Below are 14,523 nucleotides of genomic sequence, written 5' to 3' on the forward strand. Positions count from 1 at the left end.
ATTCTTTTTCAAGCGTTAAGTGGAAAATATAGTTTTAAAATGTCCATAAAATAAGCCATAAAGGATATCACAATCAACACTAAAAATCAGCATTATACCTATCTAGCCAAAATGCAATAAAATGTGAATAAAATAAAAAACAACTGGGCATGGTGGTGCATGCCTATAGTTACAGCTACTTAGGAGGCTTAAGCAGGAGAATCATTTGAGCTAAGTAGTTTGAGAGCAGCCAAGGCAACACAGTGAGAATCTATCTCTAAAACTGACAACGACCACAAAAAAACCCCAAATCTCCATAAGTTTATTAACTGAGAAGTAAAATTCTGACTAATTATTGAGTTAGCATTAAATATCACAAGGGAGTTTAAAAATACTGAGAGCTGAGTGACAGCGAAAACCGTGCATATCAAAACTATGCAATGCAACTAAAGTAGGAAAAAGGGGTATATTTCTAGACTTAAATAACATATATTGCCATTCTTCCAAAATTTACCCATTTGGATCATGAGAATTCATCTTTAAGAAGAGTTTCATTGACTAATCCTATTTTAGTTCATGAAGCATTCCTTTGGCTCCATGAAAATCAAACTGATTTTGTAGACTCTGAGCATCCTGAGATGAGATCCATCAAAAGCAGTGACCATTCCAGTTTTATCACTGATATGCCGTGTTAAGTAATCCTTTCAGAACACCCATGGTTTCCTACTTAACAGCGGTAAAGCGATCATGCAATTTATTCAGAAACTGATAAGTCATTTGCATAATTTCCCTTAAATCTTTTGTCTTTACCATTATCTTTATTGGTATTACTTGTATCAAAGATGGATTTACATAAACTTTTAGTATGATGAATACGTTTAGTTTGTGACAGAGTCTTAAGTATGCAGTATATCATAGATTCGAATTTAATGAAGACAAGCAAATATCCATATTTTGGATAAATTGATTAGAGAATTGGCTTATTAGGAGTTTCAATAAGTAAGTAAGCTACTGAAGTAATTTTGTTCATGTTAATAAGACTGATGTCATTTTAGCATAACTGCGTGTCAGTTTTGGAGCTCAGGGATTCATAAAAATACCTACCAGAGAAGCTATTGAAAATAATATTAATTATGTTTTTAAATATTGGTGTTTCTTACTCTTGTAAGGTGTGAATTAACAATATAAATAGAACATAAGTAAACTAAACAATTAATGGGTTAAGCTTTCAATTCAAGGATTAATTAAATAAATAAACCCAAAGGAAGCTGAAGTAAGTAAATCATAAATGTAAGAGTAGAAGCAGATAACTTAGAAGCTAACCAAAAGCTAATTCTTTGATAAAGTATCAAATAGACAAACTCCTGCATACCTGATCGAGGTGAAAAAAAGAAAAACATAACAATATTCGAAACAGAAAGGAGAACATATATGCATATAAAGTGGAGATCTTTTAAATCATAAAACAACTTCCAACAAATTTTTAAAAACTCAAAATAATAATTTTATAAAAAATACAGATGACCAAAATTGATCCCAGAAGACACAGATAAACCAAATAAAACTATAAACATTAAAGCAATGGACTCAACTGATTAAAATCTATCCATATACCAAAACCATCAATTCACTTTGTTTTACAAGTGAGTTTTTATACCATCCAAGGAACAGTTTAGTTTTTTGTTTCTAAGAGAGCGGGTCTCCATCTGTCTGTTGCCCACCCACACTGGAGTGCAGGGGCGTCATCACAGGTCACTATAATCTTGAACTCCTGAGCTCAAGTGATCCTCCTGCCTATCTCCTGAGTCGCTGGGACTAAAGGCACAGGCCTCCAAACCTGGCTTTCTGTTGTTGTTGTTGTTGTTGTTGTTGTTGTTGTTAACGTTTTGAAGAGATTGGGTCTCACTATGTTGCCCAGGCTGGTCTCAAACTTCTGGCCTCAAGTGATCCTCCCACGTCAGCCCCCCAAAGTGCTGAGATCACAATTGTTAGCTACCATACCCAGCCAGAACAAACAGTTTATGCGAATAGTTCATTGTATACTTCTTAGGGCTTCAATCTAGGTGAAATAATTCTATAACAAATAAAGCTGAGTATTGTTATCATTGTTCAAGTGAGTATAATGTAACACTTTCATTTGGTGATAAAAATATCTATTATTTTAAAGGGTACAAAACTACTTCAGAGGTAAGGTATAGTGGCGAAACTCTAGAAGACACTCAAATTGGTTTTCAGAGAGAAGATGAGAAAGCTGTTGAAGTCCTCCTTCAGACAGAGAACAGAAAATGTGTGAGCAGCCCACTGGGAGAAGATGGAGGCTTTGAGAAGGAAAGGAATCAGTGCTCTCCTTTTAACTTTACTAGGAACCAATACCTGCCACCAGAAACTCCGGAATTTAGAAGTGTATTCAAAGTGAGATGTGGTTCAGATAGCAGGTGAAGACCCTGAGCTGCATCCACCGACCATCCAGTTGATGAATATGCCTCAGGAAAACCAGAGGACAAAGAAAAACAGGCTAAGTGCAAGGATAAGTTTTTTTCAGAGATCAAAGTCTCTGTAATTCAGACAGATAAGAAACTCTTAGGTTTCAGATTTCAACTTTAGCATAGCCTGAATCCCAGAGGAGACGTCTTCATGAGCCAAACTGCTATCTTTCCCTTAAAATTATGAGAATATAATTTATTTAATTTCATGACAGCAGGATGGAGGGAGGTGGAAAATTCTGCATCCTACTCCAACTAAGGGGCAGAGAAAATAAAAAAGAGCAGAGTGACCAGTGACACTTGAAAGGAGATGGAAATAGGCCAGCCTCACAAGACCTCAAGATATGGGAAGGTATGTTAGGGGAACCCCAGGACAAAGAAGGAGGCTCTGTTACTTTAGACAGCAAGGTACTCAGTGCTTTGTCCTTAAACCTTGAGAAGAAATACAGTCCATGTCCAAGTTCTCCCAAATTAGCAAAAACCCCACTCGGCCATTTCACAGGCAAAGAAATCAGAGGAGGCAATCTTAAAACACACCAGAAAATTTTATCTTAATTCTTTGGCTACCCATTATTCCAGGCTGTAGAACCCCATCCCTCTGTACAAGATTTATCAAGCAAAGTGTGTATTTATAACTGTAAAAATAATCAACAGTTGCTCAAAATATGAATATTCAAAGTGAAAGAATAATGTGAATTCACATGTGCAAGGACCTAAGTAAAAATCAAATGAGGAAACATTTCTTGACAAAACTTTTAAAGCTTTTCCGAGGTATACTAAATTTGCTGTGCTTTAAAAAAATATTTTGACCTACTTCATAAGCATATACTCATCATCATCTTTATCATCATTATCATTGTTTTGGTAAATGTTATAATTACAAAACTACTTTTTCTGGACCAAGTAATTAGGATGTTGATTTTGATAATGAAGTGATAATGAAGTGTAACTGATAATGATAATGAAGTGTAACAATTAAGAGTTAAGCTGAATCATTCATTACTTTGCCAAAAATGGATTTTCTCACTTCTGATTGTAATATTTCTAAGATTATATTGGCTTATAATATATAATATAATATATATTATATTAGAAAACTATTCTGAATTCACCATCAGGCATTATTTAAATACCCTGCAAATGTTATTTGGAGCTTCCAATTTGGACAACCTGTTAATTTAACCATGTTTAGATTCTTCACTAGCAATGCTTCTCCATGTTCTCTGAGGCAGGTAAGGTTAGGTACACTACACAAATGGCATAAAAGTGCCCTAAATAGAAACCATGGCATTTTGCAGGGGTTAGCATTTGCATTATCCCACAGTTTCACAACCACCTGCACACCTCAATTCCTCTTCATTCCCAAATATGAGCAACTTAAGTCATATAAGCCACCCCAGAACAGCTTTTTCAGAGCAGAAGTTGAAAGATAAATGACTAGATGACTGTGTAATGGGGTACAAAAGTGTCCCACAGCACCAAGACCATCCTGCTTAAAACCAAACAGAAAGTTCAGGACCCTGGGAGCAAGAGGAGGGGTGGGGATTTCTGGGCATTTCCTGGCTCCTCTAGGAACACAGGGGAAGCTGCAGGACAAGGCTGGGCTCTGTGCAGAAGAATCTAGAGTAAATACCCCAGGCACCAGCATTTTGGACTCTAAAACTCCACATTCTGTCCTGAGAAATATACCCTTCACTCTACCCATGGCAGTCTCCATTTGGCTGTTCAGACCCCTCTCTGGGTGGAAATTATCATCTCTGTGACACTCAGATGCAGAAAGGAAAGATAAAGTAGTAGCCAGAGACGTTCCAAATTTGGGGGAGAACAGGAGGTGCAGTATGTGATGATTTCCATAGCAAAGCATGATGCAGGGGAAAGCAGAAACTGGCAACTAGAACAGAGGGGTCCCAGGGAATATAAACACATCTGGGCTAAGAAGATGCTAGTGGAGAGACAAATGCACCTGTTTCGCAAGCAAGCCTGAATGCCTTTAACAAAATATCACACAATGAGAGTGAGCTGGTCCAGTCAAATGAATGGAACAGGACAGCAAGAGAGTAAGTGCAGAAAGGCAGCCCACAGAATAAGAACTGAGGCCAAAACAGAAGTAAAGAGAGACAGGAGGCAGCCCAGGACAGTGAATAGTGGAAAAGGTTCTGTAGTGCCAGAAACTGTACAGTTACTACTGCTACTCTGACTACACCACTGTCCTCACTGCTCCTAATGATGACAGTATGGATGGAGTGATGGAGTACTTACAGTGTGCCCAGCTTTATTCTAAAGGTGTTACACATTCATTCTCATTTAAGCCTCACAAAAGAACATGCCTTCTGGAAATGCACAAAGATGAGAAATGAGACAGACCTGGCTGGAATTCTGGCTCACCACCCACCACCAAGTTAATCTCCCCATTTTTTCATTTTCTCCTATATGAAACCAGGAAATCAACACCTACCTGGCATAGTGACTGTAAAAATTAGAGATAATGCCCTTAAGTGCCTCCTAGCAGCTGTCATTATTGTAATTAATCTGATTAAAACAATCAGAAGTGATGAACAAAGGAGAGAGTTGGAATAGAAATGGCAACAGCGAAGCTGTAATGGAAACAGGCACAGAAGCAGCCCTCCAGTGATGGAGCCTTGAGGCTCAGAGGGAGTGACAGGGAACAGGTCATTCATTTTGGCTCGCCACTTTGTGTGCTTCTGGGTGCAAACTCACTCAGAGTTTCCACCTCAACTAGTGGGAGTATTAATATTGCCACTCCCTACAGGGCGGGCTTGTGGCATCTGAGTTTATTATTAGAGGCAATGAATTTACACAAATGTGCATATCTGGTTGATAGATGGGGAAGTCCCCTTCCCTTATACCATTTCTCAGTGGAATTAAGACACTCAACTAGTAGAACCACGTCAAAGCCAGTCAATTACAGACTTCAGAGTCATTAAATAACATGTGTCTCTCTTAGTCACCACTAATAGAATCTAATTAATCTTATCTGGCATGAAGATTTGCTTCCGGTTTACCTACCACAACTTCCACCCTCCTGTGAAGCATCCCTTCTACCTGTTTTGCACTCCCCTCCCAATTTATGTCTTTGTTCATTCCTCTCTGGAATGTTGCTCCCTTTTCTCTCTAACTGACCAGATCCTGGTCATCCTGGAAAATCCAGTTTAAAAGTTTTATCTGCACGAGGAAGTGCTCTCTGCTTCCCTGCAATGGCATACTATCTTTTCTGAGTTTGTCACCCTACTTAGCAGTGTCCTGGGCAATAATCACATAGTGTGTACACCTCTCTCTACTCATCAATAAGCTCCCTGAGGATGGCAGACAACGTGTCTTTTCATTCTTTATGGAAATCTGCCTCATCTCACAGGGTAAAGACATAAAACATATGTAATGCCTACATTCTTTGGACCTAATAACTTATTTGATTCATTATAACAGTAATTAATATGTTTCAGGATTTGTATAAAGTCTTTAAAATATAAAGTAAAAATAATATAAAGCACCATGCTCATAACATAAAAGTTTCTGGGGCATGGGTAATGAAGATGAGATAATATATTCTGAGGTTTCTGCTTTCAAAAGGAGAGTTAAAGGTAGTGTGAAAGTGGGTAGTTTTTTTGTTTTGTTTTGTTTTTCCTGAGACAAGGTATCTCTCTGTGGCCCAGGCTGGAGTGCAGTGGTGTCATTCATGGCTCACTGCAACCCCAACCTCCTGAGTTTAAGTGATCCTCCTCCCTCAGGCTCCCGCCTCAGCCTCCAAGTAACTGGGAATACACACGTGCACCACAATACCAGGGTACTTTTTATTTATTTATTTATTTTTGAGACAGAGTCTCGCTTTGTCACCGAGGCTGGAGTGCAGTGGCAATCTCGGCTCACTGCAACCTCCGCCTCCTGGGTTCAAGCAATCCCTCCCTCAGCCTCCCTAGTAGCTGGGAATACAGGCGCCCACCACCACACCTGGCTAATCTTTTTGTATTTGTACTAGAAACAGAGTTTCACCATGTTGACCAGTCTGGTCTTGAACTTCTGACCTCATGATCCACCCGCCTCAGCCTCCCAAAGTGCTGGGATTACAGGCGTGAGCCACCGCGCCCGGCCGATTTTTTTATTTTTGTATTGTGGGGTCTTGCTATGTTGCCCATGTTGATCTTGAACTCCTGGCCTCAAGGGATCCTCACGTTTGGGCCTCCCAATATGCTGGGATTACAGGCTGGGCCATTGTCCTGGGCCCAGAGTTAATTATTTTTAAATATGCATCTCACCTCACTGGCCTCAGCCACCCTTGAAGCAAAAGCTTCCCGGAGAGTGACAGCCTCAACCCAATAGAGGGAGGAGACAGGGCGTTTCTATTGCAGCTGCAAGCACTCAGGTGTCCCTGGTCCCCTTCCATGCAACTCATTAGTCAGGCGCACAGCAGGGTCTGTGTCACTGCCAAGGCGCCTCTCTCCTGTAGCATCCAGGGTTTTAACCACATTATGAATAGCTCCGGGTTTCATCTGCACCTCTCTCCCTGCAGGTGAGACTGGTACACTTCAATAAACAGGTCTCACTCAACTTAAGCAGAGGGCTGACAAACTTGGCGTTCCGTGCGGCAGAAGTGAGCAGCAATCGCTAAGTTTGTAGAACTCACACTTTGGGGCCATTTCAAGGCCAACGTTCACTTAAGAACCAAAACGCGAAACTGCTCTTCCTAGAGTCCTTTTCAACCAGAAGAAGCTGCTCCATCTGTCGCCCCTGCCCTGACTCAAGATGAGGCGGTCACTATCTTGAGTGACCAGAGGTCAGCTGGCTGACCCAGTCACCCTCCAGGTGTGCCCCCGAGATCGCCCCCTCCCATTCCCCACGAGTCTAGCTCGCTCACCAATCTTGGCCAGGGAGGCCAGCAGGATCCACAGAGTGATCTCGAAGGGGATCTGCACGTGGGGGTAATCCAGGGTAAACACAGGCAGCCGGCTCTCCTCGAACAGCGTCGTTCCGGGAGCCACCACGCTCGCAGGGCTGGGCGGGCTGGAGCTGGTGCCCATGGCCCTCGGCGCGTTCAGCAAGGTCTCCGCCAGGGCGCCCACGGGCCCCGCCACCTGCAGGAGCAGCAGCAACAGCATCGAAGGCGGTGGCGCCCGCAGGCTCCTCCGGTTGCCCAGTGGTTCCATGGGTGCCGCCGGTTGCCTCCGAGAGGCGCGGCGGTTGGCCCTCCGAGCGCTCAACGCATCGCGCCCGGGCTGCGCAGCCCGCTCCGCCCTGCCCCGTGCAGAGCAGGGCAGCGAGAGCCACCCGCCGCTGCTGCGGGACCGGGTCTCTGCAACCAGAGGGCTAGGTCCTCGCTGTGAGCAGGCGCACTGCCTGGCAAGGCACGTGCTGGGCCACAAGAGGCCACTGCGCGGACCCTCAGCAGCCCTCAGCCGCCCTCCGCCGCCGGCCGCCGGCCCATGCCCGTGAGCTGCTCCCCAGCCGCAGCTGCAGGCCCTGCCCAGGGCGGCCCGCGGGCGGGGGCGGGGCGGGCGCAGCGCCCAAGGCGCTGGGCAGGAGGACAAGGGGACCCGGCCGGCACACCGCGCACCTGCTCGAGCCCGCGGGGTACGCAGGGCCCCAGTGACCGCGGGGGCGATGGCTGCCCTCCCTTGGCGCAGGCACCGCGCGCCAAGACCCGCCACCCCCAGAGCCGGCGAACTGTGGGTGGAATCGCCGCACCGGGCGCATGGTGGCCGGAGCTGTCTCCGCCCCGGAGGCAGCGTCGGACGTCCATCCAGTGAAGGGACCGGCGCGACCCACGCGTCGCGCCCTTCCCTCCTCCCCCGCCCCCGCAGGCTCCTGCAAGGGGACACCCGGTGCGCTGGGCGCGCGGGGAGCCGCCACAGGTTCGCGGTCCGGAGGAGAAGCCCGGGCCGGTGGAGGAGAGGTGCTGTCACCCCAGTCGGGCGCTGCGGAGGCCAAGACAAGGCATGGGGTTCTCTGAACGTACAGAAAGTTTAGGAAAGCCAAATTTTGTTTCCTTTGCGAGAGTTGATCAACTCGCGCACAAGGTGCTCTGCGCGGGGGAACTCCCTGTGCGGAACTCAGTGTTCCCACGCCCCCACGGAGTCGGAATCCTGTTCTCTCCTCTGCCACACTGTGCTGCTTTCACCCATTTGCTACACTGTCGCTGCCACTTTTCTTCTCCCTCCCCCAGCTCACGTAAAACCAAAACATCTTTCTCCGCTTTTAGGCTTAGAGGTGTACATGTCCAAGAGCATAAGAAATATAATTATTTCATGGAAAACCAGTGATTTGCCTCGCTGAGATTGACTTGCTCCGCTAATTACAGGACAGGCTGTGGTTAGGAAAAGAAAGGAAGCGCGATTCTCCTTCTGGATCTGAAAGGGCTTTCTCATGCAGAGCCAACCTTTCCTGTCCTTCAGAGCGCAGCCTTCTTCACTGGTTGCGATCTCACTGTTCGAGCATCTTTATCGCCAGAAACTGAAATGAGCACAAAGGGGACTAGTTGCCATTCAATTAACTGAAAGTTTTCCCTTTGATAGTTATGAAATAAAAATCCTCCTCTTTTCTTAATCTTTGATGTGTCAAAACACGTGGCTTCTAGTATTAAACAAACACCAGGCAGTTCGACCTTCAAAGCAGTTTTTTTTTTCTTCTAAGTTTTAACATAGAAAATCAATGAGATGTCAGCAGAGGGTACAAGAAAAAAAATCCTCCACCTACATAGAAGAAAATAAGGAACAGTCCTCTTTGGACCTTAAAAGTAATGGGTCCAGGCTAAAAAGAGAGAAGAATTCTGAGAGATGTTACAGAGCACTACTTCATTTGCTATTTCACAAATCACCAGTTTTTCAAAAGTGCTACAGAATTGAAACTAAAGATATTATCTTAAAAAGAATCACTGCGCATCCCAAACTCAGCCTCCCCTTCTCCTTTCACTGGAAACTTTTATTAAAGGTATGTGCCTAACATAGCCCCGTGAAAAGGCAGCAAATAAGAGCTTTTTAAAATTTTTGAGTACCTATCTCTACATGGGAAGCTCAATACAAGGCACTTTACTTGCATTTTTCTGTTAATCATAAAAATCCAAAGAGGCAGATATTTTTTACCCATTTTATAAGTGAAGAAATGTAGTGTAAAAAGTTTTAAAATAAACAAATAGACTTAATCAAGTTTACACATTAAGTAAGTGTGTAGGAGGAATTCACGCCCAGGCCTACCCAGGCTAACACTGGTTTTATCTCACCCTTTACCCCATGACTAGTTGCCCATAAACAGCAGGCTATATTCTCAGCTACTGCAAAATAAGCAGTGGAGAATATTTCAGGGATTGTTCCAAAAAGTTATGGCAGGATACAGTTTTAGTAAGTGAATCAGGCAGGTCTACACACTTAGTGACATAGTAATAGGGAGAGGGCACATTTAGACAATAATTTCTAGGAGTTTGTCACACAACACTTTTAAGAATGATTGTGCATCATGAACAAGTAAATGAATGACAGATCTGTTTCTGGGCCCTCACTGCCCATAGACCCTATGTGGTATCAATTTAACTTTACACATCTATGCTACTGAAGTCAAAGGCTATCCACTTTTCTTTTTTACATTTGGAAAAAAAAAAAAAGTCCTTTTATTTATTCTTGTAAGTAAATAAATTAGTTTTAAAAAGACACTTTTCATCTTTCCCTTAAAGCAAATCTTAAAAGAGTTAAATTATGTCCCTATGCCGAGAGCGACTTGGCCTGGCTCTTTCTTCAAAATGCCCTCTGACTAGGAGCTCAGCCGTGAAAGTGGTAACACCAACCCATAGAATGACTGAAGCAAGAAGCGAAACGTGGGTACACATTTAAAACCCTTTAGTGGTTTCTTCGTGACCTTTAGACATCTTACCTGGTAGCTGAATTTCTGGACTAATTGGGGGTCCTCTTTTATGCCCTTTGATTTCCCATAACTTTTCAGCACTTAATCATTTTGCTTTTCTCCTACTGAAAATCTCTGTGAAGGTATTGGTCTGTTTGACTCATTCTTTTATCTTTAGCTCCTAGCATAGTGCCTGGAGACAGTGAGTACCTGCTAAATATGTGTTGGACGAATAAATGTATGAAATGACGATGAAATGAACAGCTCCCACACATTAGGGATCTGAACTGCAGGCCTTTCTCACAGTTAGGTCAGTTGCAGGATGGACATGAATTCTCCTAGTTTCACATGAAATGTTTTCCTCCAGTGATCCCTGGTTCACATTGTGGGATCTCTCATGTCTTTTTTCCCCCGTCTATCCAAATGATATATGAATTTAATCACATTACAAAATTTCTAAATATTTTTAGAAATTATAGTTACCTGATTTGAGATTGACTTTCACATAGCATGGAAATATTTACTAGGAATGTATGAATCTTCTAAGGCAAACGCGTACTTTTTTTTGGTCTGCACTTTGCTCTAGAGTGGTCCGTTAGAATATTACTGTATTTAATGGAGTACTTTAGTAGGAATAACTCTCCTGAATTATACAGCCATCAAGCAAGACACTAGATCTGGCATCACTAGGAATCACAAAGAATTTTGGAATACTTTCTGGTCCAAGGGAAAGAAATTAGTAAAATAAAACAGAGTTAGCTTAAGAGGACACACACCTTAAAATATAAAAACACGAGCTATGCAGAGGAGATTAGGATCCTGACCTAACCCAGGACTGATCTTAAATCTCCTGCTCCTGCACTGGAAACTTCAGGAGGAACTGAGGTTTAACTTTGTGTCTCTTGCCGTGCAGAGCTTAGAGCTTACTGAAGAGTTGTTGAATGTTGAGACCTCAGGAACTTCTGTATGAAGGAGCAGGCAGAGGTCTCTGCATGCCAGCAAACATATTCTTCACAACTCCAAAAGGCTTAATGTGCTATCCGTCTTTTTCAGATGTATAGTGGAGGCTGACAAGAGAGGAAGGGAACAGCTCATTAGTGGCAGTAGCTCTTCTGGACCACAGTGCGGCGCCAGAGGTTAGCACCTCCCTTAGAAGCTAGTATGCGGAAGCAATGTATGTTCAATCAAGGACAGAGACCAGGGAACGGCTCCATCCTCAGATACCAGTGTAATAATCGCAATAGTTACTAATAATAGTTAGATACTAATATGTCACGCTATTCTTTGCACATTTTTATAATATTCATATTTTACATTCCCCTTTCTTTAAATTGTACATTGCGCAACCTCTAGCCATTAGTTGGGTAATATATCAATTGAGAATCTTCGCCTATAAAAAGTTGACACTCATAATATTGTTGATTTGGTTATTTTATTATTATATTTGAAAGTTCTCAGTGTTTAAACTACTTTCTTTTTTTAAGAGACTTAATTCTCAGCAAAAATCTAAGGACTTCTTCCCAGAGAGCAGTCATGCGGTGGTGTGAACATTTTACTGATGCCCACAGAATTAATGTTTTTCTCTCTTTCTTTTTGGCCACATATATTTGTTTCAGCAGAGAAATGTTTTGCTTTATGAAAAGGTACTTTCTGCAAATTCAAGCTTATAAATAATAGTGGTACTTTTTTGTTGTTTAGTTTTGTAGAGATGGAGTCTCACTGTGTTGCCCAGGCTGGCCTCAGACTCCTAATAACTCCTGGACTCAAGTGATCCTCCCTTCTCAGCCTCCTAAGTAGTTGGGACTACAGGCACACCACCACACCCAGCTAACAATGGTACTTTTAATATTGAATTCTCCTCATATATTTAAGCTAAGAGTCAGTTTCAGATATCCAACCACCAAATTTTTCAGTGCTTTGGTTTTCCTCCATAAAATAAGGGACTTGGGACAAGTAATTTTATGTTTCTTTATAAAAAGTTTTAAAAATTTAAGATATGAATTTAAAACATCTGTGTAGAATGGACACATGCCTACATCCTGGCTTATCCTGCTCCAGATACTGTGATGTCGCATGTGGGAAGAGAAACTCCGTGTCCTTTCAACTTTGTCATGTTTCATCTGAACTCTGACATGCAAGGCAGTCAGAAAGCAAAAACTGAACTTATCTTGCAGGGAGAAAAACTAAAGTCTGTCTTGGTTACTGATGCTTATATACCCTGCTTCTTAGGGGGAAGACAGATACGGAAATATGGATGATTTTAGAGGGTTAGTAAATGACTTTTACAGTTCCCATAGGAACTTCTAAATAGAATCCTGTTGTTACATATAAGGCCACTCACTCATCAATTCAACAAATATTTGTAGAGTATATATAGTTGCTAGGTACCTGCAACTAAGCCTCTTTGTACCTTTGGGGACCCAATAAATGAGAATGCTTCAAGGGATCATGGCAAAGATGTTTCTAGAAACAGAAGTGGAAAACAAGGAGTACCTTTGCAAATGTACATTTTGTTTACTATTCCAGAACATACGTAACTGCTAAAATACTGGAAATAGAAATCTGACCATTTCCAATCTTGGAAATAGAGAAAGCAGAGTCAAAAAATGCCAGTCTTCACTGAAGCACCGTTCTCCACTTTCCACTGCTCTATGATCTTTAGTAATTTCCCAAAGCTTTTCGAGTTTCCATTTATCCAAAGTTCACTCTAAAAAACACGTTTGTGCAGATCTTAACTAACGAGAGTTTACCTCAGAAAATCTCATCAGCTGCTTCCAATCTGAATGAGGTCCAGATTGTTCACAGAGGACTGTTTCTGTGGTTTCTTAGTAATTTCTTTATGGGGAAGAAATCTAGTGAGTGTACCTCTGAAGCTCCATACTCCGGGCAGTCCCTGAGCTCATCTTGTTCTGTTATCAGCCTTAAAGCTTGAAAATATCTAAAAGGGACAACATCAGCTTAAAACTTAGTGGGTATTACATTATGCCTTACCTATGTTTACTTATGTTTTTTTATCCATCTATCCATCCATCCATTCATTTCTTTATTTCTACAACCAAAAATTAAGTATTTTTTGGCTTTTTGAAAATCAACTATGTGCAAAGCATTCATTCATGCAGGGGATACAGAGATGGATCACATAAATCTTGCCCTGAAGAACTATAGAACATGACAGAAGAAATATAGTAATACTGTTGGGGCTAAGGTAAGTTTCTCTTTACCCTCAGCAGTTTTGCAGAAAAACCAACTCATAATAAGGCAGATTAATAAGAGAAGAGGTTTTACAAATTTATTACTGCCATGAGCATGGGGAGAATCAGAGTGGCTGGCCAATATCCCAATGGGGTACCGATGCTATTATACTCTATTTCTTAGGGGAAATGGAGATAGGGAAGTGTGGATGATTTTAGGGGGATAGTAAATTATGTTTACAGGAATTCAATGGGCTTGAAGAACATGCAATGGTCTGGGGCAACGTCTGTTGAGCCCATAGAGCAGAAAATGGTTTGTAACAAAAGTCTGTCCAGGTATGTTGACAGACTTCAGTCTCTTCCTGCAAGATAAGTTCAGTTAATGAAAACTCAAAGAAGGAACTAGAGGTAATTTTTTTTTTTCTTTGGTAAGTCCAGATTTTAGGCAGATAAGGGAACTTCACAGAACAACTTTATCCTGTACTTAGGGGGAGATGGTGGGGAACAGGAACGCCAGAGAGAACTTGGGGCCTCTTCTTCGGTTCAGCATGTAGAAAGCACTGTATTTTGAGGTATCAGTTTTTGAGCCCCAATATTAGCAGTGGCTAATATTTGCTGAGTATACACAATGAGACAGGCTCTTTTTCAAACACTGTATCCACCATCTCATTAATTATTTATAATACCTTAAAACTATAGATATCATTAGGGTATCTATTTTACAAATAAGGAAGCTAAAGACAGAAAAATTATGTAACTTGCCCAAGGTCACACAGCTAGTCAAGACTTGAATATAGGCAATTTGACCCCAGAAGTTACACTCTTAAACACTATGCTACAGAATAATGATGGTAGATACAATTATGGTAATAAAGATGGTGATGATGGTGATGGAGAGGATGGTGATCATGGTGGTGGTGGTGGTGGTGGTGATGATGATAGCGATGATAATTATGATGTTACCATGAATTTAGAGGTTCTCGTATTTTTCTACTTACTAGTAAACAACAATTTTATGTCGTCAATAT

The 14,523-nt window shown here is 42.0% G+C and overlaps 1 protein-coding gene across 1 annotated transcript in view; it reads right to left on the reverse strand.

Annotated features, from left to right (window-relative positions):
- The window catches only part of SLC9A2 (solute carrier family 9 member A2), a 90,873-nt gene extending 82,943 nt beyond the window's left edge, over positions 1-7,930 (reverse strand). Inside the window, exon 1 of the mRNA XM_025354481.1 lies at positions 7,333-7,930. Within this exon, the coding sequence (XP_025210266.1) occupies positions 7,333-7,621 (289 nt within the window). The 5' untranslated portion in view covers positions 7,622-7,930. The remainder of the gene's footprint in view (positions 1-7,332) is intronic.
- Positions 7,931-14,523: the final 6,593 nt, after the last annotated feature.

Source organism: Theropithecus gelada, chromosome 13, assembly GCF_003255815.1.
Source record: "Theropithecus gelada isolate Dixy chromosome 13, Tgel_1.0, whole genome shotgun sequence".
NCBI lineage: Eukaryota > Metazoa > Chordata > Mammalia > Primates > Cercopithecidae > Theropithecus > Theropithecus gelada.